This window comes from Anolis carolinensis, chromosome 2, assembly GCF_035594765.1.
Source record: "Anolis carolinensis isolate JA03-04 chromosome 2, rAnoCar3.1.pri, whole genome shotgun sequence".
NCBI lineage: Eukaryota > Metazoa > Chordata > Lepidosauria > Squamata > Dactyloidae > Anolis > Anolis carolinensis.
In genome coordinates this window covers 205,235,892-205,259,771 of record NC_085842.1, presented here as the reverse complement: position 1 = coordinate 205,259,771, position 23,880 = coordinate 205,235,892, and the positions used below count along the sequence as shown (strand labels likewise).

Below are 23,880 nucleotides of genomic sequence, written 5' to 3'. Positions count from 1 at the left end.
CTTCTTTCCTCCAATGATCCCGCCACGTGCTTGATCCTTTGCAAGGGAACCCTGGGTAAAAAGGCAAGACCCAACCAGGGAAGAATCAGCACTGGAGCCTTTATGGCCCTGATCCCTTACCGAGAGGGGCGCTCTGTCCTTCCTGGGGGTCCCCCCGGTAGCACCACCGAGCCTCCGCGGCCATGGCCAAGAGTTTCCTCCGTTTCCACGGCTCCCAACCCCGCGTGAGTCCAGCTGCAGGAAGAGGAGTGGCTTTGATCCGAAGCAAACCCCTTCCGCCTGCCAGGCTCCATCCATTAAGCCTTTGTCGCCACCTACAGGCAGGAAGGGGGAACTGGCTCGATTGCCCTTTCCTTATACTGTAGTTACATTGATATACATGGGAATGGGGCTGCGTGTACACCAGACATGGGCAAACAGCCCTTAGGCTGGATTGCTGTGAGTTTTCCGGGCTGTATGGCCATGTTCCAGAAGCATTATTTCCTAACGTTTCGCCCACATTATGGCACGCATCCTCAGAGGTTGTGAGGTCTGTTGGAATGTAGTCCAGTGGGGTTTATATATCTGTGGAATATTTAGGGTGGGAGAAAGAACTCTTGTCTGTGAATGTTTCAGTTGGTCACCTTGATTAGCATTGAATAGCCTTTCAGCTTCAAGATCTTGCTGCTTACTGCCAGAGGTAATCCTTTGTTGGGAGGTGTTAGCTGGCCCTCATTGTCTCTTGTCTGGAATTCCCTTGTCTTTTGAGTGTTGTTCTTTATTTACTGTCCTGATTTTAGAGTTTTTAAATATGGGTAGCCAGATTTTGTTCATTTTTATTGTTTTCTCCTTTCTGTTGAAATTGTCCACCTGCTTGTGGATTTCCGTGTCTTCTCTGTGTGGTCTGACATGGTGGTTGTCAGAGTGGTCCAGTATTTCTGTTTTCTCAAGTAATATGCTGTGTCCAGGTTGGTTCATCAGGTGTTCTGCTATGACTGACTTCTCTGGTTGAAGTAGTCTTCAGTGCATTTCATGTTCCTTGATTCGTGTTTGGTCGTTGCGTTTGGTGGTCCCTATGCAGACTGAATGGTATACAGAGGTAGACTCCTGCAGAGCTGAGAGGTGGACCACCTCAACATCCATCCAAACATCACCAGAAAAATTCAACAAATGCTACATTCCACTCTGCAGGAGTCTACCGTACACCATGCAGCTGTGGATATGTCTACATAGGGACCATCAAACGCAGCATTGCCCAAACACGAATCAAGGAACATGAAAGGCACTGCTTACTTACTTAGGTGATCCCTCGTAGTTCGAGGATAATTGTCTTTCATCTGTGGGGTCTTGGGGGTGGGTTCTTAGGTGGCTGAAGAGACCTATTCTTGATCTGCATGTTCTCCCGCAGTGAGGACATCAGTTTCCAGGTGGAAGGCGGTCCCGGTCAGGGTTGGCTTGACGTGACTTCCTCTTGGCACGTTTCTCCCTTAAGCCCTCCATTTGTGCTTCTTTGAACTCCGCAGCACTGCTGGTCACAGCTGACCTCCAATTAGAGCGCTCAAGGGCCAGGGCTTCACAGTTCTCAGTGTCTATGCCACAGTTTTTAAGGTTGGGTTTAAGCCCATCTTTAAATCTCTTTTCCTGCCCACCAACATTACGTTTCCTGTTCTTGAGTTTGTAGCAGAGTAACTGCTTTGGGAGACGGTGATCGGGCATTCGGACGTGGCCAGTCCAGCGAGTTGATGGCGTAGAAGCATCGCTTCAATGCTGGTGGTCTTTGCTTCTTCCAGCACGTTGACATTTGTCCACCTGTCTTCCCAAGAGATTTGCAGGATTTTTCTGAGACAACGCTGATGGAAACGCTCTAGGAGTTGAGTGTGACGTCTGTAGACCGTCCACGTTTCGCAGGCGTATAGCAGGGTTGGGAGGACGATGGCTTTATAAACGAGTACCTTGGTATCTCTACAGATGTCCCAATCATCAAACACTCTCTGCTTCATGCGGAAAAATGCTGCACTCGCAGAGCTCAGGTGGTGTTGTATTTCAGTGTCGATGTTGACTTTTGTGGAGAGGTGGCTGCCAAGGTAGCGGAAATGGTTAACATTTTCTAATATTACACCATTAAGCTGTATTCCTGGCATTGCAGAGGGATTGGCTGGTGCCTATTGGAAGAGCGCTTTGGTTTTTTCGATGTTCAATGAGAGGCTGAGCTTCTTGTATGCTTCTGCAAAGGTGTTTAGAGTGGCTTGTAGGTCTTCTTCTGAATGCGCACAGACTACGCTGTCATCAGCATATTGGAGTTCTATAACAGATGTTGTGGTGACCTTGGTTTTGGCTTTCAGTCTGCTGAGGTTAAATAGCTTGCCATCTGTCCGAAAGATGATTTCCACTCCGGTGGGAAGCTTCCCATCAACAAGGTGAAGTATCATAGCAATGAAGATGGAAAATAAGGTGGGGGCAATAACACATCCCTGCTTGACAGCCGATTCCACCTTAAATAGGTCACTTGGGAGCCATTGCTGTCCAAGACTGTTGCCATCATGTCATCATGGAGGAGCTGAAGGATGTTCACAAATTTGTCAGGACACCCGATTTTTTGGAGGATGGTCCAGAGAGCGCGGCGATTCACTGTGTCGAATGCCTTTGCAAGGTCAATGAATGCCATGTACAGAGCTTGATTTTGTTCCCTGCATTTTTCTTGCAGCTGTCATGCAGTGAAGATCATGTCCACTGTTCCTCTGGAGGGGCGGAAGCCATTCTGGGATTCTGGGAGGGTTTCTTCTGAAACAGGGAGAAGGCGGTTTGCAAGGATTCTTGCAAGAATTTTCCCAGCGGAGGTTAGAAGGGAGATACTGCAATAGTTCCCGCAGTCTGTTTTATCCCCTTTCTTGAAAAGGGTGATGATTGTGGCATCCTTGAAGTCTGCTGGGATTTTCTCGGTCACCCACACCTTTTCAATGAGCTGGTGGAGTTGTTGTATCAGCTTAGGTCCACCCTCTTTGAAGATTTCAGCAGGGATCCCATCAGGTCCACTGGCTTTGTTGTTTTTTTGTTGTCTGATGGCATTGCTGACTTCTTCCAAACTAGGCAGTGCTGCAAGCTCATCCCCAGTTGCGGGATTTGTGAGAGAACCTCTTCGGCCACATTGGAGCTGCAATTCAGCAGGTTCTGGTAGTGCTCTTTCCAACGTAGTGCAATTGATGTTTTGTCCTTCAGAATTTTGGTTCCATCTGATGAGCGTAGAGGCTGTATGCCATGGTTTCTTGGTCCGTAGATGATCTTTGTGGCTTTGAAAAATCCCTGAGCATCATGGGTGTCTGCAAAGTGTTGGATTTCTTCAGCCTTCTTTGTCCACCAGATGTTCTTGAGTTCTCTGGTCTTTCTTTGGACCTCAGCTTTTGCACTGGCATATATCTTTTTCTTAGCAGCACAGTTGGGTGTCTCTCTGCCATGTTTGGAAGGCTTTCCTTTTGTTATCAGTTAGCTGTTGGATCTCTTTGTCATTATCATCAAACCATTCTTGATGTTTCTTAGCTTGGTATCCAATGGTTTCTTCGCAGGCTGTGATGATGGAGGTCTTCAGTTTGTTCCAGTGTTCCTCAACATTTTTGGGGTGTTCTATGGGTAGATGATCCTTGAGTGCTGTTTGGAGAAAGGCTCATTTGGAGGGCTCCTGAAGGGCTTGGGTGTTCATTTTGTGCCTTATTTTTCTTCCTCGGAGTCTGTGTTTGGGGGCGATCGTGATAGCCATCATGGATCAGATTAACCTGTGGTCTGTCCAGTAGTCATCGGCACCTGTCATGGCTCTTGTGAGAAGCACATCATGGCGGTCTCTGGCACGTGTAATTACATAGTCCAAGAGGTGCCAATGCTTTGATCAGGGGTGCTTCCATGATGTCTTGAGCTTGTTTTTCTGGCGGAAGAGCGTGTTGGTGATGACAAGGTTGTGCTCTCCGCATTTGGTGAGAAGCAGGATGCCATTCGAGTTGCTGTTTCCGACCCCATCTTTTCCTATGATCCCTGGCCACAGGTTGGAGTCCCGTCCAACTCTTGCATTAAAGTCCCCCAGGAGGATGATTTTGTCCTCCTTAGGTATCTCCGATAGGATGGTGTCCAGCTGACAATAAAAATTTTCCTTGATGTCTTCATCAGCATCTATTGTTGGTGCATAGGCACTTATGATGGTTGCCTGTTGGTTTTTGACAAGGTTAATTCGGAGGGTTGAGAGTCATTCGTTAATGCCAGTGGGTGCTTCAGTCAGGTGTTTCACCAGGTCATTTCTGATAGCAAAGCCAACTCTGTGTATTCTTCGCTCTTCTTCAAGCAGTCCCTTCCAGAAGAAGGTGTAACCCCCTTTTTCTTCCTTCAGCTGTCCCTCTCCTGCTCTCCGGGTCTCCTGAAGGGCTGCTATGTCGATGTTAAAGCGTCCCAGCTCCCTTGCAATGATAGCAGTCCTGCGTTCGGGGTGTTTGCTGTCAGTGTTATCCAACAGTGTCCGTACGTTCCATGTTCCAAAGTTCATTTCTCTTTTTTGGCCGCAGAATGGTAATCCCTCTGGATGCGGCAGTCCAGTCAGGGATAAGAGAGGCAGACTATGTTTAGGGCACCTTTTCTAGCCCCTTCCCCATGTGGGGTGAGCAGAATGGATCCTAAAAAGGGCTGCTCAGTCATGGATACAGCTGCCGGACTACTCAACTGCCTCAGACCTTGAGGTAGAACGACAGAGTCCATATCCACCGCCCATGTGCCAGTCTGTGACTAGGGGCTTCCAGATTTCACAGTCCTGCCCCCGTTGCCACTCACTGATCACCATGGGACTTTTGTTGGTTTGTTTTTATTTTTCTTGGAAGACACCTGTGCGTGGTTTTTTTTTTAATGTGTGGAGGTCGGTGCACAGCCGGTCAACACACAATCTTCACAGAGTGAGGTCCCAGCAGTGGTGTGGTTAACACAACAAGAGTGGCTTCTCAGTCTGTTGCAGCCTTCTTCTGCCTTCACAGCCGTTGTAACATGTACCATGTTATCCTCCGCCTGCTCTGCCGTTGAGGTCTTTGGGTCTTCAGATTGTTCTTGGTCTGGAACCTCCCCTGTGGCCCCTCCTGGGAGTGCATGATGCCAGTGGTTGTGCCCTCAGGTTCATTGGAACACACAAGACCCCTCACCATGGCAAGGTGACAATCCATCGAGGACTGCAGACTAACTCAGAGAAGTCAGGCATAGAGGAGCACTTGATGAACCGACCTGAACATAGCATATTATTTGAGAACACAGAAATTATGGAAATAAGAATGAATTGTACAAAAGTAGAAATGTCTAGACTTGTAGAATTCAACTTCCCTTTGTAGATTTTTTAAAAATTCCTATCCTATTTTTTCAGTTTATCACTATGCGTACTCAGCAGCAGAATAGCAAAGCGCAAGGGCAGATGTTTTCACTGTGTCTGGTTGTGATCCCCAGGTTGTGCCAGTCAGCTTTCGTATATTATTTCTAGCACCCACTTTTTACTTGATACTTGGCCGCTTTCTACCTTGTGGAATCCTTGGTTGCCCAGGTTGAATGGCAATTAATAGTCTTGGTGCAGCAAGTATGAATGCTGCAATTAGTCACCTTGATTAGCATTTAATGGCCTTGCAGCTTCAAAGCCTGGCTGCTTCCTGCCTGGGGGAATCCTTTGTTGTTGTTTATTTACTGTCCTGGTTTTAGTTTTTTAATGTTCCAGTTCAAATCAGAAAATCAGTATTTTATATGCAGTGTGGGGGCAGGGCCTAAAGGGGCCTAACTAAATGAACTGGAATGCACCATAGCACAAAAAGGACAGATCGGAGACTGTATTTAGGAAATCAAAAGTCTCTCTGAGGAAAGGAAATCTTTGAATTCTATTCAGTTCTAGATGGTTATTGCCACACAGTATAAAGTCCCGACATGACTGGATTCTACATACCTTTGCACTGACTTTAATACAATGTTGACATGACTTTATGTATCACTGTCTTATATGCCTTTTTAATCTAATTTGAATACAATTCTGATGTGACTTGAATTAATACATTTCAGACATGACTTCAGTTAATACAGATCCGACATGACGTGCATTTCTGTGCTCCTTCTAGCTTCCTATGCTTCCTTCCAGTGCTACACTAACTGACAAATCCTAACTGACAAACATAACTGCCATTTGGAAGCTGGCAGGAGCTGAGGCTAAGCTCCGCCCCGTTAGAACCTTAAAGGGACAGGGCAGCAGATGAGAGCCTTCTAGTGGCATGACAATGGCTCTTCCTTATCCTCTAATTTGGACTTTATTTTTCTAGAATTTTTTTATTGAAAAACATAGCTTGGATGACTATGACTTTTGTGGCCAAATTTGATGATTGGGTTCAGTGGTTTTGCTGTTTACTCCATAATAAAGTGGCACATTACATTTATGATTTATTTATTTATTTGCGACATGTATATCTCGCCCTTCTCACCCCAAAGGGGATTCAGGACGGCTTAGAAGTTATATGTACTGTACATACAATAAATTATATAGTTAGCATAGCACAATATAAGCATTATATATTACTATATTGTATTATACCACTATATTGCAATATTATTAGTAATATTTCAGGTAATATATTATAACTATAATAGTGTATTACCGTGTTTCCCCGAAAATAAGACAGTGTCTTATATTATTTTTTGCTCCCAAAGATGTGCTAGGTCTTATTTTCAGGGGATGTCTTATTTTTCCATGAAGAAGAATTCACATTTATTGTTGAACAAAAAAATGAACATTTATTATATACTGTACAGTAGTTGCCATCACAAACCAACATAACCAAACCAGACAAACTATGACTCCTGTAAAGAATTTCTTGTTACTACTGTATAAATATAAATAATATAATCTTTTAATATATTATTACCATTATTTCCATGTACAACTGGTATGTATATTAACCGATCCTGCAATTTCTGGTGTTTTGTTTGGTGGGCGCTGGGCATGCTTCCAAACAAAAACTTTGCTAGGTCTTACTTTTGGGGGAGGCCTTATATTTAGCAATTCAGCAAAACCTCTGCTAGGTCTTATTTTTTGGGGATGTCTTATTTTCGGGGAAACAGGGTATTATTATATTGTATTACATTATAATATTTTGATCAATATTATATGTATATACAATACATTATATTATTAGTGTAGCATAATATTAGTATTATATATTATTATGTTGTCATATTGATACAGGAGACATGCTGGAATGATGTCTTCCTGGCCCCCTTTTTTCACTCTAGCCCCAAAGTAGCAGTTAATCCGGGGGGGGGGGGGGGCTTCCAACTGAAGACACAAGAGACATGGTGGAAAGGTGTCTTCCTGGCTCCCCTTCTTCGCTTTGGCCCCAGAGTGGCAATTAGTTCTTTGGGGGGGGGGGGGAGGGGGGCTCCTAACTGATGACACAGGAGACATGGTGGAATTGTGTCTTCCTGGCCCCCCTTCTTCATTCTGGCCCCAGAGTGGCAGTTAGTCCTTGCGGGGAGGGGCTCCCAACTGATGACACAGAAGACTTGGTCGAATGGTGTTCTCCATTAAACCCCCTCTTGCTTAGCTTTCAACAGACCTCACAACCTCTGAGGATTCCTGCCATAGATGCAGGCGAAACTTCAGGAGAGAATGCTTCCGGAACATGGCCATACAGCCCGGAAAACTCACAGCAACCCAACCTCTACATGTCCTCTCCGTCGAACCCTGAGGGATGAAGCGGCGAACAGTTGACCCGCTTCTGCGCCTCCCACCCCCTTTCCGTCGCCCGCCAATCAGATTTAGGCCGTCCTCATACTTGCGCCCTCATTGGCCAAAGACCGGGCACAGAAGTCTCCAAGCAGTTGGGACTGTTGAGTCCCCTAGCGAGTTCGGCGGACAGTAGTTCCACTCCGAATGAGGCGACGTCATTTCCGCCCAGGAGCCTCCTGAAGTGCAGGCGAAGGCGGGGATTCTGGCCACGGCTCGAGCCCGCCTCCCTCCCGTCCTCCCTCCTTCCCTCAGAGCGGAAGGAAGGACAAACGGGCGCCAGACGAGCCAAGAACAACGGGCGCCCCTCCCTCCCGGAGAGACGGGGGCTCGGGACGGGAGGGGACTCTAGTCTCGGTGAGATCAAAAAGCACAATAGGGGCTCAGGGGGCGTGTGTGCGCGCGCGCTGCTTGGCGAAATAAGGCAGCGGCACGCGAGGGTGTCGGTTGGGATGGCAGGCGCGCGGGAGGGGGGAATGGAGGGAGGGAGGGAAAGGGGGCGTGGCGGGCAGCGGCGCGCGCGCAGTGTTGCGATTGGCTGCAGGGCGTGCGGACAAGGCAAGAGCGGTGCGTGCCGCGGTTGGATGGTCGGGAGGGGGTTGCTGTTCTCGTTCGCGAAGTGAGGTTGAGGCGAAGAGGCAGGGAGGGGGTGGGTTTGGTGTAGATGCGCATGCGCCGTGGTGGTCCGAGGGGCGGTGTGGCTCCGTGACAGGCGACGCTGAGCCTGTCAAGGCCGGGGGAGCGCGGGGCCGCAGCCACGCCCCCTTCCTCTCCCCTTTGCCGGGCTCCCTGCAGGGGCGGGGCATGGACTGGTGAGTAGTAGGCTGTGGTTCCTCGGGGGGCGGTTGGGAGGCCTAGCTTGGGGCCTGGTATTGTGTGGTTGGTGGCCTCCCCTCTCAAGATAGCAGCAACAACTAGGCTCCTCCTTCCTCCCACTTCGTCGCTGGTTTAGAAAGGCCTTGCTTGCTCAAAGGATATTTTACTGCCCTGAAAGGGAACAGGAGAGCCAGCTTTAAGAACAGGGAGTTATTGATTCCCAACCTTGGGGCCTCCCAGAAGGCCCAGCCGACTTGGCCTGTTTTGGAAAAATGGCATTTATAACCTTTTGGAGATCATAACCTTTAAAAAAAGCATGACCTTAATAATAATAATAAAAAAATTTATAGACCACCTTATCTCCCCAAAGGGACTCAGGACGGTTTCCAACAAATATGGCAAAAGAATTCCAACATTAAATGGCAAAAGAAAACCATGCAAACAGTTTATATCAGGACAAGGCATAACCTAACTGTAACTTAATAAACAAAATGACAGAAAAAAATAGAAAAAAATCATCAAATACAGAAACCCTAATAAAACACACTAAAAATAAAATATAAAACGGAATACAGCGGAGCTCCATCAGGCGAGGTTCAACAATCCAATGGCCAGGAGTATTAAAATGAACCTAATAAACTATAAAAGAACTGGGTGAGGGGCAGTGCCAACAGCGTATCACAGGGCCAGGGAAGTGCAGAACAGAGTACTATCTGATGACCTAGGCACTGGGCCTAGGGACTAATCATTCTCGAAAGCTTGCTGGAAGATCCAGGTTTTCAGTTCCCTACAAAAGGAGAACAGTGTGGGGGACTTTTCTGATCTCCCTGGGGAAGGAGTTCCAAAGTTGGGGGGCCACCACTGAGAAGGCCCCTCCCTCGTGGTGGATGCGAGAGGAGGGCCTCCCTGGCCTATCTTAGAGCCCGTACTCTAATAATGTTACTTGTTGCTTGCCTCTCTTAACGGCTGGAGGCGGGGTACAACACAGTCAAAACATGTCAACATAAAAAATACATATATCAAAGCACAGGGTACAAAGATCAACATACAGCAGTAATAGAATGGCAATCCAAAACTCTGGATTAAAAGTTGGCTGTAGGCCCGCAGGAAGAGATGGGTCTTCAGTTGGTACTTAAATTCTGATAGCTCATTCAGCTGTTGAAGCTCTTCTGGCAGGTCATTCCACAGTTGTGTGGTGGCCAATGAAAAGGTCCTCTGGGTGATGATCGCCAGTAGGGTTCTGCCTATTAGGATTCAGCATCCCACAGAGGACCTCAGTGTCCTAAGGGGCGGATTGTGCAGGATAACGTGATCCTGTAGGTCACCTAGATCCAAACCATGCAGGGCTTAAAAGGTAGCCTCTTAAGTTCTATCTACACTGACATATAATGCACTTTCAGAATGCGGATTAACTGCATTGAATTAGATTATATGGCAGTGTAGACTCATACAGTCCAGCTCAATGCAGTTCAATCTGCACTATATGACAGTGTAGATGTGGCCTTAGCCTCTGTCCCTCACAAGTTTTGGATTTTTACGTCCTGATTATTGGTTGTGCTGGTTGGGACTTCTAGTACTTGACATTGGAATCACCTGGAAGACAAGTGCTTAGAAAATACTGCTCAAAATTAAGAGTAAACAACTTTAAATGCCTCCAATGTTTTATTGAACTATAGCTTGCTTGATTCATTCATTCATTTTGTTTTGTTTCCTTTATTTTTATCTCACCTTTTTTCCTCATAGGGACTTGAGAAGACTAATGGTGGCATGACACAATCCAAGCCAAATGTATGAGAAAGAGTACAAATATAAAAATTCAAAAACAATCAAATCTTTGTGTTATTAAATAGAAAACTTAAAATACAATGAAAACAATTAAAATTTTAGTTAATAACTTAGACAGGCCCTCAAAATCTCACTCACAGCATCTCCAGCAGCCTGCCCTCACCATTCACTAAATGCCTAGCTGATAAGTTTTCCCTTGTCTGCAAAAGGCAAGCAGAGATGAGGCCATCCTGGTCTCTTTAGGGAGGGAGTTCTAGATTTGTTTTAGCTCAGATTTTAAAGATTCATTAATACAGTCCCAAGTCCCAACGTCTGAAGGACCATCTTGTGCAACCCTGGATCAGTGAGATTTGTAAAGGCAGAAAATACAAGATTCCATACAAGAGCAAACATATTTTTCCTAGATAATGTATTGTTGAAGGGTTGTTGTGTGTGTTTCCAGACTGTAAGGCCATGTTCCAGAAGTATTCTCTCCTGAAGTTTCGCCCACATCTATGGCAGGCATCCTCAGAGGTTGTGAGGTATTGATGAAAGTTTTCACGACCAGAATCACTGGGGTGTTGTGTGGTTTCCAGGATGTATGGCTGTGTTCTAGCAGCATTTTCTCCTGACATGGTATCTGCATCTGTGGTTGCCACAGATGCAGGTGAAATGTCAGGAGAAAATTTTCCAAGACAGTCATTAAGGTATATATTTAATGCAGCTGGGTGGGGACAAAAGGGACAGACCCTTCTGCTTTGTAGCACCTGAAATTTGGGACATTTTCTTGAAGCAAATCTGCCTATCCCAAGAGAGGTCCTTTGTTGTTTGGCTGTGGTCCTAGCCAGTGGCAAGGAATGCTGGGAGTTGGAAGCTCAATAGCAACTAGAGAGATACATGATCTCTACTCTTGATGGAACTCCATTGCTCTTGATGGACAGTCGAAAGGCTGTTTGAAGTTTTTGAGTTTTCTGGAGCTAAACAGTGAATATAGGTAGTCCGGCTTACAAACATATGACTTACAAATGACTCATAGTTAAGACCAGGGGTGAGGCAGCAGGAAGTGAGGGAAATCTACCCCCAGGAAGGGAAATTCACTCCTGAAAGAGTTACCATGGGGAAAAGGTTTCAACTGAAGCTTTATCACCAATCCTTGTTTCCACAACAAGCTACATTTTTCAAAATACAATTCTCACAGGACAGAAAGTTAGGTTAAATTTTCTGAACTGGCACAGAAGCAAAACAAATGCCAAAGGGGTGTTAACCCTTCCCTATGCTATCTATCTATCTCTATGCCCTGAGTTACATTCAAAAACATGCCTGTTCTGATTTAATTACAAATATACAAATTCATCTTAAGAATAAACCTACTGAACTATCTTGTTTGTAACTTGGGGACTGCCTGTAATATTTTACAGATTTGTTATAGCTCAACTTTCACTTTGAACTATACCACACCATTACAAACAATACTATAAAGGTGATATAAAAACAGCAGCAATAAATAATATATGTGAATGTTCATGAGGTGCTAAAGAGGAGACACTGGGAAGTGAAATCTAGCAAACTGGTTGATTCTGGTATCACAGCCCTCCTTCTTTTTGTTATGCCAGAAACAAACTAGCACACCAGTATTTTTCAAAGCTGTTAGATGAGGCGGTTATCAATGAACAACTTTTTAAAATGGGGGGGGGGGGGGGGGAGAGAGCAAAATACAAAACAAAACTCACACAAAACTATAAATCTGTATTCAAATTGGATTGGGGGGAATTGGCAATTCAAGTTCCAAATGAACTCTAGTATGTTTGTGACTTCGGTTTATGCATTTTTTATATTTTTGAAGGATAGAACTAGGGCACTAGCATTTAATGAATGGTAAATTAATCTCATGTCACTTCTACAGTAAAATATTGAATAAGGGAAAGTAATAAGGTTCAGTTTGTGCTGTCACTTCAGTGTGCCGTAAATACATAATATTCCTTGCGGCTTGTTTGGCCCCAAACAGGGAACAAAAATATTTGCTATTTCTGATTCCCTATCTTAGAGTAAGAGTGTGATAATGCCTTTACAAAAAGCACTCTACCCACACTCTTGTCCAAAAGCTTAGAATAATCTATTTATTTATTTATTTTATATACTGCTCTTCTCCCCCGGGGGACCCAGAGTGGTCTTACACAATGGCAGAATTAAATGCCACATATAATACAAGGTAATAAAACCAAACATAAAACACATTAAAAGCTGGTATCCAAATCAAATTAAAACAATTTAAACCATGTGAGCATTATAACAGGGGCAGTTTTGAGCCAAATCAGAGCCAGTCCGTGTTCGACTTAATATTCACAGAATCCATCAGGTCATATCAACTCATATCTTAGGATGAACCAAAAGCTTGGTCCCCACAGCCAGGTCTTCAGCTCCTTTCTAAAAGATGTAAGTGAGGGGGCTTTCCTAATCTCCCTTGGCAAGGAGTTCCACAGCCACGGAGCCACCACTGTCTCTCATCCCTGCTAACCGCACCTGTGACAGCTTCACTCAAAGATCTTAATCTGCGGGATGGCCCGTAGGGGGAGATACGTTCTACCCTCCATTCCAAGACTTTCTGCGTGTATCTCTGTGAGAGGCCTCAAAGATTATCATGTGCAGACATACAGTGATGTCCTAGATCACCTGTGGGATTTATATTTGAGTTGTAGTTACATTTATTTTAATACTTCTGTTACATTGTATTTTTTCTGAGTAGGCACATTGCTCTATTGTTGTCACCCAAGATATTTGATCTGGCCATGGTGGTCCATGCCTTAGTTGTCTCTAGACTGGACTATTGCAATGTGCTCTACGTGGGGCTTCCCTTGAAGACGGCCCGGAAACTCCAACTAGTCCAACATTCGGCAGCCTTGCTTCTAACGAGCTAATTATAGGGGGTGGTCAACCCTTCTGCTTAAGGAGCTCCATTGGCTGCCGTTCACCTTTCGGACCCAATTCAAGGTGCAGGTGATCACCTACAAAGCCTTGAACAGTTTGGGACCCTCCTACCTTTGTGATCGCCTTTCCCCCTATGAGCCTGCACGATCTCTTTGTTCGTCAGGGGAGGCTTTCCTCTTGCTCCCACCTCCGTCACAATCGCGGTTGGTGGGGACAAGAGAGAGGGCCTTCTCCGTGGTGGCCCCCTGGCTCTGGCTCTGGAACTCGCTCCCCAGGGAACTCCCCCACCCTGGTAGCATTCAGAAAGAGCTTGAAAACCTGGGTCTTCACTCAGGCCTTTGGATAATGATTGCTCATCCCCATAACAATCCTGTATCAGTGACCATTCTTGTACCGGTTTGCATTTTTTACCTTTGTCAACTTGATATAGACACAGGGTCTATTCCCATCCCATCTCTTGTATTCCTATCTCTTGTTGTGTTTTATATTGTTTTTATTTGGGCTTGGCCCCATGTAAGCCGCCCTGAGTCCCCTTTGGGGAGAAAGCGGCGGGGTATAAAATAAAGTTGCTGTTGTTGTTATTATATTATTATTATTTTCTTTACAGTAATTTCTCCTGTGTTGCTAGTCGCCACTTATATAGCTTTCTTGGATGAAAATTGATTTTGAAACAATAAGAAGCTGCTTAACACCAGGCCAGTTCATTGATCTGTCTAGCTCAGTGTTTTCTTCACTGACGGTCAGCAACTCTTGAGAATTTCAGAAAATGTCTTCCTTACTCCTACTTAAATAAGCAAAAGAATGAATCCTGGACCATCAGTATGTGCTTTAACTCTAATCCTAAACACTTCCCAAATTATTGCCTTCTCTTTCTTAGAAGGAAGGGACATGAAAGAGACTGTAATTAAAGTCTCGTTCAGAAAGTGGAACATATTCTGCAAGAAAACCACACAAAATGTGTGACATATATCTTTCTGCTAAAATTTAAGAATGATGTATCCTATCTAGTAACCCGAGGAATGGCATGAGAGACTAGAAATGATAGAAAATTTTGTAAAGGAAAATGGACAGTGCACGTTTTGCATTGTATATTTATATATATATAATGTTTATTTATTTTCATTCATTCAAATATACATACATTGCAGGTGTTTGTTGCATACAGTGCAATACTTTCATCTATTAGTCTTTCATAATCATTTCTTAGACAATATATTTACAATAAGGGGTCACAAGCCTCTATTTGTATAATATATACAGTAGAGTCTCACTTATCCAACATAAACGGGCCGGCAGAACGTTGGATAAGCGAATATGTTGGATAATAAGGAGAGATTAAGGAAGAGCCTATTAAACATCAAATTAGATTATGATTTTACAAATTAAGCACCAAAACATCATGTTAGACAACAAATTTGATAGAAAAAGTAGTTCAATACGCAGTAAGGTTATGTTGTAATTACTGTATTTACGAATTTAGCACCAAAATATCATGATAAATTGAAAACATTGACTACAAAAATGGCTTGGATAATCCAGAACGTTGGATAAGCGAGTGTTGGATAAGTGAGACTCTACTGTACTAATATTATAATATCCGAATTTATATCCGTTTTCTCCTTGCCTTCAGTCTATTAGCTTCCTCTATGTACATTTTTAGATTAATTTTACATTGAAATGTTGGATCATTGGTTGCCATTCCTTAACAAAGTTCTCTAAAGGTTCTCCTCTTAAGTGCATTGTTATTTTGTCCATCATCAGCAACTCTATAGTATATTGTTCCAGTTCTGCTAAGGAAGGTACCTTTGGGGTTTTCCAGTATCTAGCGTACACTATCCGAGCTGCCACTGTCACGTAAAACAAAATTCTTCCATATTTCCTTTCCAATTCTTCTTCGGGCATGTTCAAAAGGTACATTCGTGGTGTCATTTTAAAATTTGTATTTAATATCTTTTCTAGATGTACATGGATCTGTTTCCAATAGCTGTTTACTTTGTTGCATGACCACCACAGGTGGTAAAATGTGCCTTTTTCTTTCCCACATTTCCAGCATTTATCGGTGCAATTGTACATCTTCGCTAATCTCTCTGGAGGGAGATACCACCGCAAGTGCATTTTGTAAATGTTTTCTTTTAGGTTTTGACATGCGTGTACTTCATTCTTCTATTCCATGTTTTTCCCATTGGACCATTTTTATCTCTTGGCCGATGTTTTGAGCCCATCTAACCATTGAGTCTTTTACTATCTCCTCTTCTGTGTGCCAAGTCAGTAGGTTTTTGTATATATAAGATATACGTCCTTTTGGTTTTTGGAACATCGCCACATCAAACCATGTTTTTGCATTGTATATTGAACTTAAAAATAAGGTGCAGAGGAAAACATAACTTACTTCAAAAATTAATGGTTATATTAAATTCTAAAGATGCTAAAGACATTTTTATGACTTTTTTGCTTTTTTATGTATGCTGCTTTGAGATCTTGGGAAACAAAGTGATATATAAATGTAGTAATAAGAATTAAAGTGATGTTAAAACTGAATCTGAATGTTAAAAAAGTATTTTATACTTGACTTAGGCCCCTTCTACACTGCCATATAAACTCCAGATTGTCTACTTTGAACTGAATTATATGGCAGTGTGGACTCATAATCCAAAACAGATAATCTGGGATCAGATCTTGAGATATAGGGCAGTTTAGAAGGGGCCTTAGCTTTCACTGGTAGGATGAAGGCAAGATATAAATCATAAAAATAAATAGGAATATAATTGATTTTTAGAACTCAATGCCAGTGATTTATAGGATTTACATAATATGACAATTGTAGATAGCAGAACTGGTTTAAGAATTACTAGTTCAGACTCTAATAGAGTTTTATAGGCAACAGAAATATTTGAATGATTAACCAAGATAATTGGAACATACCTACCCCTTGGCAAACCTTTTCGCTTTAGACAGGGCCATAATAGTTGTCATGATTCTGTTTTCCTCAGAACAGAAATGGTCTAACTCAAGCTGGAAAGCCACATTTCTTATCCAGAAGATGACCAAAATCATATCTACCAACTGTTCAATGAAAAGACAATCATACGAATCTATTATACCTCAATTATATGAGAAAATTATTTAAAAACCAAGAATGGTTATTTAATGTTTGATATATTGGATTACCTTGGAATACTGAACACCCATGAAAAAGTCATTCACTTTGACTATTAATTTTGACTCTTAAGGATATCTTCTTTGTCATTCTAAGTGATGCTACCCCCCAATAAATTAAATAAATATGGGAGCTTATCCATTTTTCATGAAATTTTGACATATTTGTAGATAGCCCAGGAAATATAGTAGTTATTCTATCAGGAAGTAATTATTGGAGGTAGCTGGGTTACAGTTGTACAAACCAACAGGAGACATATATTGGTCTACAAAGCCAATGTCAGGCAGTCATCACCTCCCACTGTCCCCACTTTTTTGCTATCTACTGACAGATAAGTATTTTTCAGTTTAATTGACAATCTTGTCATCTTCCTGTCATTATAAATTAAAGTTATATTGAGTGTTTTTAGTTTTGATTTGTTCTAGCATTTTATTGAACATTGCTCTATAATATAACCATCTGTAAATGATACCCAAAACAAAGATGTGTGAGAAATATTTTTCATGGAATGAATCAAATCCAGTGCTATTGACCTATGTTAGGGTTACTTCCTTAATGATTACCAAGTAGAAATTGACAAATTTTCACACTTCATGAGTAGCCGTCTGTTGGCTATGGCCATGGTTAATTACAAAATATGTTACGGCAAAATCTTTTCTGACTTTTTTGCAACCTTACTGAGCTAACTATTGGACAAAGAGCAGACACTTGTGGAGTAATCCTAGGGGTGATCTGAAAGCAGAAAAACTGCCTTATTTAAAGTCCTGCCAGGATTGTGATAAAAACGAGAGAAAACTGGAATAATGTTATCCCCCCCCCCCCAAGCTACTTTTTAAAACTTTTTAAACCCCACCTACCCACTCATTGGTTGAATTTGGAGGAAGTTGCAGCCATCCTCGAAGGCTGGCACATTCTTCTCATTATTCTGGGAGGCATATAGAAGAAGTAAAAAAATTGATCCAGTCTCATTGCTCTTCTCCCCATTTTCAACCCCCTTTTTCCTTTTTTTTTCCTTTTTATTTTATTTGCTATCATAGAGACAAGGGCCATGCAAGTTTCTGTAGTAGAAAATTTAATTTTCTTCATGGTGAGACCCCTTTCTCTGCCTTTGGTGGGGAAAGATCTGAAACTTTCCGAGGACCCTGCCAGCAACCAAAGTGTTGCCACCTAAAATATTTTTAAGGGTGATAGTAAGGGAATTAGACGATAAAAGGCAACATCATTTACATGCTATGCAAACAGTACACCAGCTCCTCTAAATTGTGAGGTAATTAGTATCTATAACAAAATACAGCAGTGTATTTATGCTTTTTTCTCTTGAATCTATTCCCCTCGTTTTTTTCTCTTACGCCTACTACTCAGCATGCAGGGAATTAGCAACGGAAATACAGTATTCTGTGATCACTCTTTATTTTACTTGATAATATTATCTGTAGAATTTTGAAAAAATTAATTAACAAACACCCAGTTTGCATAGACTGACTGAAAGATACGCAAATGCGCACACACATTCATGGATTTCATAGCTCACTTTCTTCTCATTAGTTTTCTGTAACACCCAGACTGGATTTTCAGTGCATTTTGATAATTTGGCACACTAATCTTCTTTTGGCATTGAAAGGAGAGGATGATTTTAGTCTTATAATAGTTAGGGGAGAAAACCTTTACGAGTGGCAGTTGTCATGCAGCAAAAGCACGCCCTTCACAACATAATCTAGACAGCTGTTAAAAATAAAACACTGTTGTCCATTGCAGGTCATTTTTCCCTCCCCCACCCCTTTCAAAAGAAAAACTATAGGATGGAACCCATCTGTGGAAGCCATGATGCCTCTGTGTGGGCCCCAAACCACCAACTTGGTGGAACATAACAAGATATATTGTGCTAGAGTACAAGAGCTGTGGTGCCCAGCCTCTTGCGGTGGAATCACTTGGCCCTCCTGGTACCCACTGTTATAGAACTACCATATATACTTGTGTATAAATCTATAATTTTTATTCAAAATATCAACCCAGAAAAACTGGTTCAGCTTAGCCATGGCTCATTATGAATACTGTACCATAATTCTTATCAAAAATTGAACCATTGCTTTTCTCTGAACAGAGTAGCAAGAAAAGCTTTGTCCTTGGAGAACCGAAAAGAAGCACCACCTCTCTCTATTCTCTCAATTGTGGTAACATTTCTGGCTGTTTTGGGTGTCTAGGCAGGGGAATGGCTGATGCAAAAGGTACTTTGCCCCCTGAGGTGGTGGTGTTGCTTTCCACTTGTTGTGGAATGCCTCGACTTATCTGCTGGTCATATCAAAATCTGTAATTTTGACCCCCAAACCTGCCCTCAATTCATATATGAAGTCAATTTGTACATGGTTATATACAGTAGTAACAGTTACAAACAACCAGAGTTAAGCAGCAATATTACAATAGTGTCCTGATGGATTGCCTGCAACTCCCATACTTTTCAGGCAGCATTGGAGATGATGGGAGTTGTGGTCTAACATTCCTGGAGACTCCCAGGTTGGAGAAGACTGGCTTAAAGGCACTGTCACCAACAGTTCCTTTTTGTCAGCTACCCCTAGATTTTGGAATCACTTGCCAGAAGAAATTAGACAGCTAAACATGCTGTCTGAATTTTAAAAATTAAAGGCCTATCTCTTCTAGCAAGCCTACCCGGTTGATTTTAAACTATAAATTTTAAATTGACATTTTAAAAGTATGAATAATTTAATGTGCATTTTAATTTTATGCTCATTTGATTTTAATATACAGTATGTGTTTTCAATGGTTTTATGTTTTCAATTATCATTTATATCTTAATTCTGTCATATACCCTGCCTCAAGCCTTGGGAAGAGGCGGGTAAGAAGTAAAATGTATTACTACTACTATTTTTTATTGTCTAAAAAAGAACGGGATACGCATTTTTAAAAGACAGTCCAAAAGAAATATAACAGTTTTACTCTTTTCATTACAGTTGTTCTAAGGCATCAAAACTCTAAACTGAAATCATCATATTTGTCTAAACAGATTTGGTGGAAAGATGGATTAACAGAAGAAAATGCATAAAAGCATACAAGTCCAATTTTAGGAAAAAAATAATTCAAACTATGTCAGCTGTCCTGATAGGTAATAAAACATACATATGATTCAGAATAAATTTTGTTTGACAGTCTTGATCAAGAATCCTCAGAAATAATCATAATTTCTGAGGAGCTCTCGAGACTGGATTGATTATTTTGTACATGGTTCTATGATTCTACATACAGTAGTTAAATACCTTGAATGTCATAATGAAATCTAATCATTGCCTTCCTTATCTTATTTCATATTTAATATGTTTTGACTTTTGGATGGCTTATACTAAAGGTGGGCAATCCAAATCCTTTGGTCTATTTTTATGTGGTTGCGGGAAAGCCCAAAGGGAGAGAAGGATGCAGGTGATGGAGGAAGACAAAGGTGATGTAGTGAATTGGTGAAAAGCCCTTTGTCAAATGGCAAAAAGGAGAAGATGACCAGAGCTGGGAGGATGATATGTCTTTGTGTCACCAGTTCAGATCTGCAGCATGAGTGATTTCCTTCAAGGCTTCTGAGTCTCACTTCTCAGGGGAGCAACAAGCTGGAGTTCTTGGTTCGGATGTCACACTAAACAAACCCCAGATGGAGAATTATTTAGTTACTGCTGCTGGCAGGAGTTCCCTGGTGGGAAGAAACAGGCAGCATACACCAGCATGCTGGTTTGGTCACAGTAAGCTGAGGTTGTGTGACTTCTTTTTTTAATGGCTCATTGTGACATGCTGACTGGGTTTCTGTAGACTTACGATTTTCAACTTGCCTCGTCTACTTTTTGAAAAGCTGAACAAATGTAAATGAAATCCTAGATAACTGATTTTAAGTGTCTTTGTGTATGCTGTATCACAGTCTTTCATCCTGATCATTAAGTGAAGTAGTAATTCTGCATAACCCCGCATGACTGTGACATTTAAATTGTATATGTCAAACTGCTTAAACTGAATCTGACCTTCTGTCTATTTAGTCCAGCATTATCATACTCCAAAGCTACAGGTGGACATCTTTTCTCAGCTCTACTATCTGCTTTAGCTAGAGATAATTCAGAGTGAATCTAGAATCTTGTTCATAGATTCTGGGCAATTATGCAAAAATTTGATGGCATGGGATATAAGTGAAAGAGCAGAAGAAATTAAAGGCTGTGTGTGGTGCAAAGGCCATTGCACCAAAATGCAAGAGGTAAAAATCCAGACGGTGTTCTTAGACAAAATAGCCAAATAGCTTCTGTGACATTTTTAAGTGTTTACATTTGTTCATATAAAACAAATCCTTTTACTATTTTCACATAATATTCTCTCTCTTTCTTTTTAGGATCATGGATTTTCCAGGTCACTTTGAACAAATTTTCCAGCAGTTGAACTACCAGCGGCTTCACGGCCAACTTTGTGACTGTGTTATTGTTGTTGGGAACAGGCACTTCAAAGCACACCGTTCAGTTTTAGCGGCATGCAGCACACACTTCCGCGCTCTTTTCACAGTAGCAGAGGGAGACCAGACTATGAACATGATCCAGTTGGACAGTGAGGTGGTCACGGCAGAAGCTTTTGCTGCCCTCATTGACATGATGTACACTTCCACGCTGATGCTTGGAGAAAGCAACGTTATGGATGTGTTGCTGGCAGCTTCTCACCTGCACTTGAACTCTGTGGTGAAAGCATGCAAGCACTACCTTACCACAAGGACACTGCCAATGTCTCCTCCAAGCGATAGAGTTCAAGAACAGAATGCACGCATGCAGCGGTCCTTCATGCTCCAGCAGCTTGGATTAAGCATAGTGAGCTCCGCATTAAATTCTACCCAAAGCACAGAAGAACAATCCAGTTCTATGAGCTCTATCAGAAGTAACATAGAGCAGAGGAATACATTTCCAATACGACGTCTCCATAAACGGAAACAGTCTTCAGAAGAGAGGGCTAGGCAACGCATTAGGCCTACCATGGATGATTCTATCATGTCTGATGTTACTTCAGAGAGTGCACAGGCTGTTGTTCATTCAAGAGATGAATTCTTTTCCCCAGACTCACTGAAAATTGTGGACAACTCTAAACCTGATGGTGTAACCGACAACCAAGAGGATAATACCATTATGTTTGATCAGTCCTTTAATGCTCAAGAAGATGCTCAAGTACCCAGCCAGTCTGACAACAGCGGGGCCAATATTTCTCAAATGTCTTTGGTGTCGCAAGCGGAAACTAGCTTTGATCAGCAGACTGTTTCCCAAAAAAACAATTTTCAATGTGAGAATACAGAGGTTGGACTAAACGAAAAAGAACACATGAGGGTAGTGGTGAAATCTGAGCCTTTGAGTTCTCCAGAGCCCCAAGACGAAGTGAGTGATGTGACCTCCCAAGCAGAGGGAAGTGAATCTGTGGAAGTGGAAGGGGGAGGAGTCAATGCTGAAAAGATAGAACTGAGCCCTGAAAGTAGCGACCGTAGCTTCTCCGACCCACAGTCTAGCACTGACCGAGTGGGGGAGATCCATATTATGGAGGTATCAAATAATCTGGAACATAAGTCTTCATTCAGTATTTCCAATTTTCTGAATAAAAGCAGAGCCAGCAGTTATGTTGCTAGCCAAAATAGTGAAGACAACATTCCAAATACGACTAGTGACTGCCGCATTGATGGTGATGCTGCTTACTTAATTGGTCCAGATTCTGGGCCAACAAATGGACATTCTTCTGCTACTGTCTCACACGTTGAGAATCCCTTCAGCGAGAGTGCAGACTCTCATTTTGCCAGGCCTATGCAAGATGTCATGGGTCTTCCTTGTGTACAGACGTCTGGCTACCGAGCAGCAGAGCAGTTTGGGATGGACTTCCCAAGGTCTGGCTTAGGGCTGCATTCGTTGTCAAGAGCAGTCATGAGCTCTAGAGGCGGTACCAACAGCTTTCCTGGGTATCGCCGCATAGCTCCCAAAATGCCCGTTGTGACCTCTGTTCGGAGCTCTCAAATGCCGGACAACACTCCTAATTCTCAGCTGCTAATGAATGGGGGCGCATCTTCTTTTGAGAATGGGCACTCCTCCCAGCCTGGGCCCCCACAGCTAACCAGGGCATCTGCTGATGTTCTTTCAAAGTGTAAGAAGGCCTTATCAGAACATAATGTCCTGGTGGTAGAAGGTGCTCGCAAGTATGCCTGCAAAATCTGCTGCAAGACCTTTTTGACCTTAACAGACTGCAAGAAGCACATCCGGGTGCATACGGGAGAGAAGCCCTACGCCTGCCTGAAGTGTGGCAAGAGGTTTAGCCAGTCCAGCCATTTATATAAACATTCCAAAACTACTTGCCTCCGCTGGCAGAGCAACAATCTACCCAGCACTTTGCTTTAACTCTTACCCTCCCTCCTACAATGCCAATAGGTTTTAATAAGGCATGGAGTGCAAAGGGTGAACACTTACAGTGTGATTGTGCCACACACATTAAAACAAAGGCTTAGTTCTTTTCAATACCTGTACCATACCTACCTCACAGGGGTGTTGTGAGGCTTAAACAACTTTTTCAGAAGCGCTTTGGAATTCTCCAGCTCTGTCACAAAAGTAGTCCTAAGACTGCAGCCCCTGGCACACTTGGGAGTAAGCCCTGTTGAGTTCTGGGAGATTTACTTACAAGAAAAATATACCTTGGGGTGGGCTTTGTATATCATATATGAATACAGTCCTATCATTAGTTCTCTGTGAGTAGGAGAAGGGCTGAAAGAAAAGCTAATTATGCAGCTAACACACATAATTAACTAGCACATTGCAAGTATGAGAAGTTGAAGTGCAAACTTTTTGATTTTTTAAAATGATGTGAAAGCATTTATTGTAAAGTAGGTTGCTATATGGAGTGTGTGAATAACGTAACCAAGACCTCTTTATTGTAAAATACTGCATATCTTGAAGATAAAACCACCTTTGCACCTCAAAGTGCTTTTGAAGTGTGTTATAGATTAACATAGTGTTAGGGATTCTGAATGTATTTTTGGTTGTTTTGCAGTAACATACACTGTGTAATGAAGGTGCTTACCTTGAGTCCAATGCAAGTAACTTTTAGACTGTCTGATATATGTAGGTGTGTGTATATACTTTTGAATACGGCAAAATCTCCTAGATGTTTTATAGTTTTCTTTTTGTAATATCTTGTACTGAAAAGTGTTGTGTGTTTATGTGTTATGCTTGGTAGTGTTTCTAATCAATTTGTATTTCATGTTAAAATTCAACATTAAGTCTTAAAAGATTCGTCTACTGTTATTATTTCAACAAGCATTTCAGGTCTGTTTTATTTTGCAATTGAAGGCAACGTTGTCAGTTACTGCTGTTCAGTATCACCTAAATGTTTTTTTGTGCAGACATTATTTTGAGATTTTCTTTTTGCTTTAAATGTGCGTTTTTTTACATTTCTAGCATTTAACATATTAAAATATAGAACTCAA

The 23,880-nt window shown here is 42.3% G+C and overlaps 3 protein-coding genes across 6 annotated transcripts in view; 1 reads left to right on the top strand and 2 right to left on the bottom strand.

Annotated features, from left to right (window-relative positions):
* The window catches only part of polr1e (RNA polymerase I subunit E), a 17,055-nt gene extending 16,725 nt beyond the window's left edge, over positions 1-330 (bottom strand). The window contains exon 1 of the mRNA XM_003223326.4: positions 121-330. Within this exon, the coding sequence (XP_003223374.1) occupies positions 121-184 (64 nt within the window). The 5' untranslated portion in view covers positions 185-330. The remainder of the gene's footprint in view (positions 1-120) is intronic.
* On the bottom strand, positions 178-8,553 carry LOC134295898 (uncharacterized). Its single transcript, XM_062969388.1, has 3 exons — positions 8,509-8,553; positions 7,797-8,471; positions 178-314 (listed from the first exon to the last, which is right to left on the bottom strand). The coding sequence occupies exons 1-3, from the start codon at positions 8,551-8,553 to the stop codon at positions 297-299; spliced, it is 738 nt and encodes a 245-aa protein (XP_062825458.1). The 3' UTR covers positions 178-296.
* On the top strand, positions 7,967-23,880 carry zbtb5 (zinc finger and BTB domain containing 5). Of its 4 annotated transcripts, none has more exons than XM_008114612.3 (2): positions 7,967-8,104; positions 20,779-23,880. In XM_008114612.3, the coding sequence occupies exon 2, from the start codon at positions 20,783-20,785 to the stop codon at positions 22,796-22,798; it is 2,016 nt and encodes a 671-aa protein (XP_008112819.1). In that variant the 5' UTR covers positions 7,967-8,104; positions 20,779-20,782; the 3' UTR covers positions 22,799-23,880. The 4 variants fall into 4 exon arrangements, with proteins under 4 accessions (XP_008112819.1, XP_008112820.1, XP_008112818.1 ...); XM_008114613.3 differs by lacking the exon at positions 7,967-8,104 and adding an exon at positions 8,266-8,314; XM_008114611.3 differs by lacking the exon at positions 7,967-8,104 and adding an exon at positions 8,348-8,559.

Excerpts from the sequence above, each read along its gene's own strand:
- LOC134295898 (XM_062969388.1), bottom strand. The coding sequence starts at position 8,553 with ATGCCCCGCCCCTGCAGGGAGCCCGGCAAAGGGGAGAGGAAGGGG. Across the intron at positions 8,472-8,508 it reads GCAAAGGGGAGAGGAAGGGG|GCTCAGCGTCGCCTGTCACG; the intron begins GCGTGGCTGCGG and ends CGGCCTTGACAG.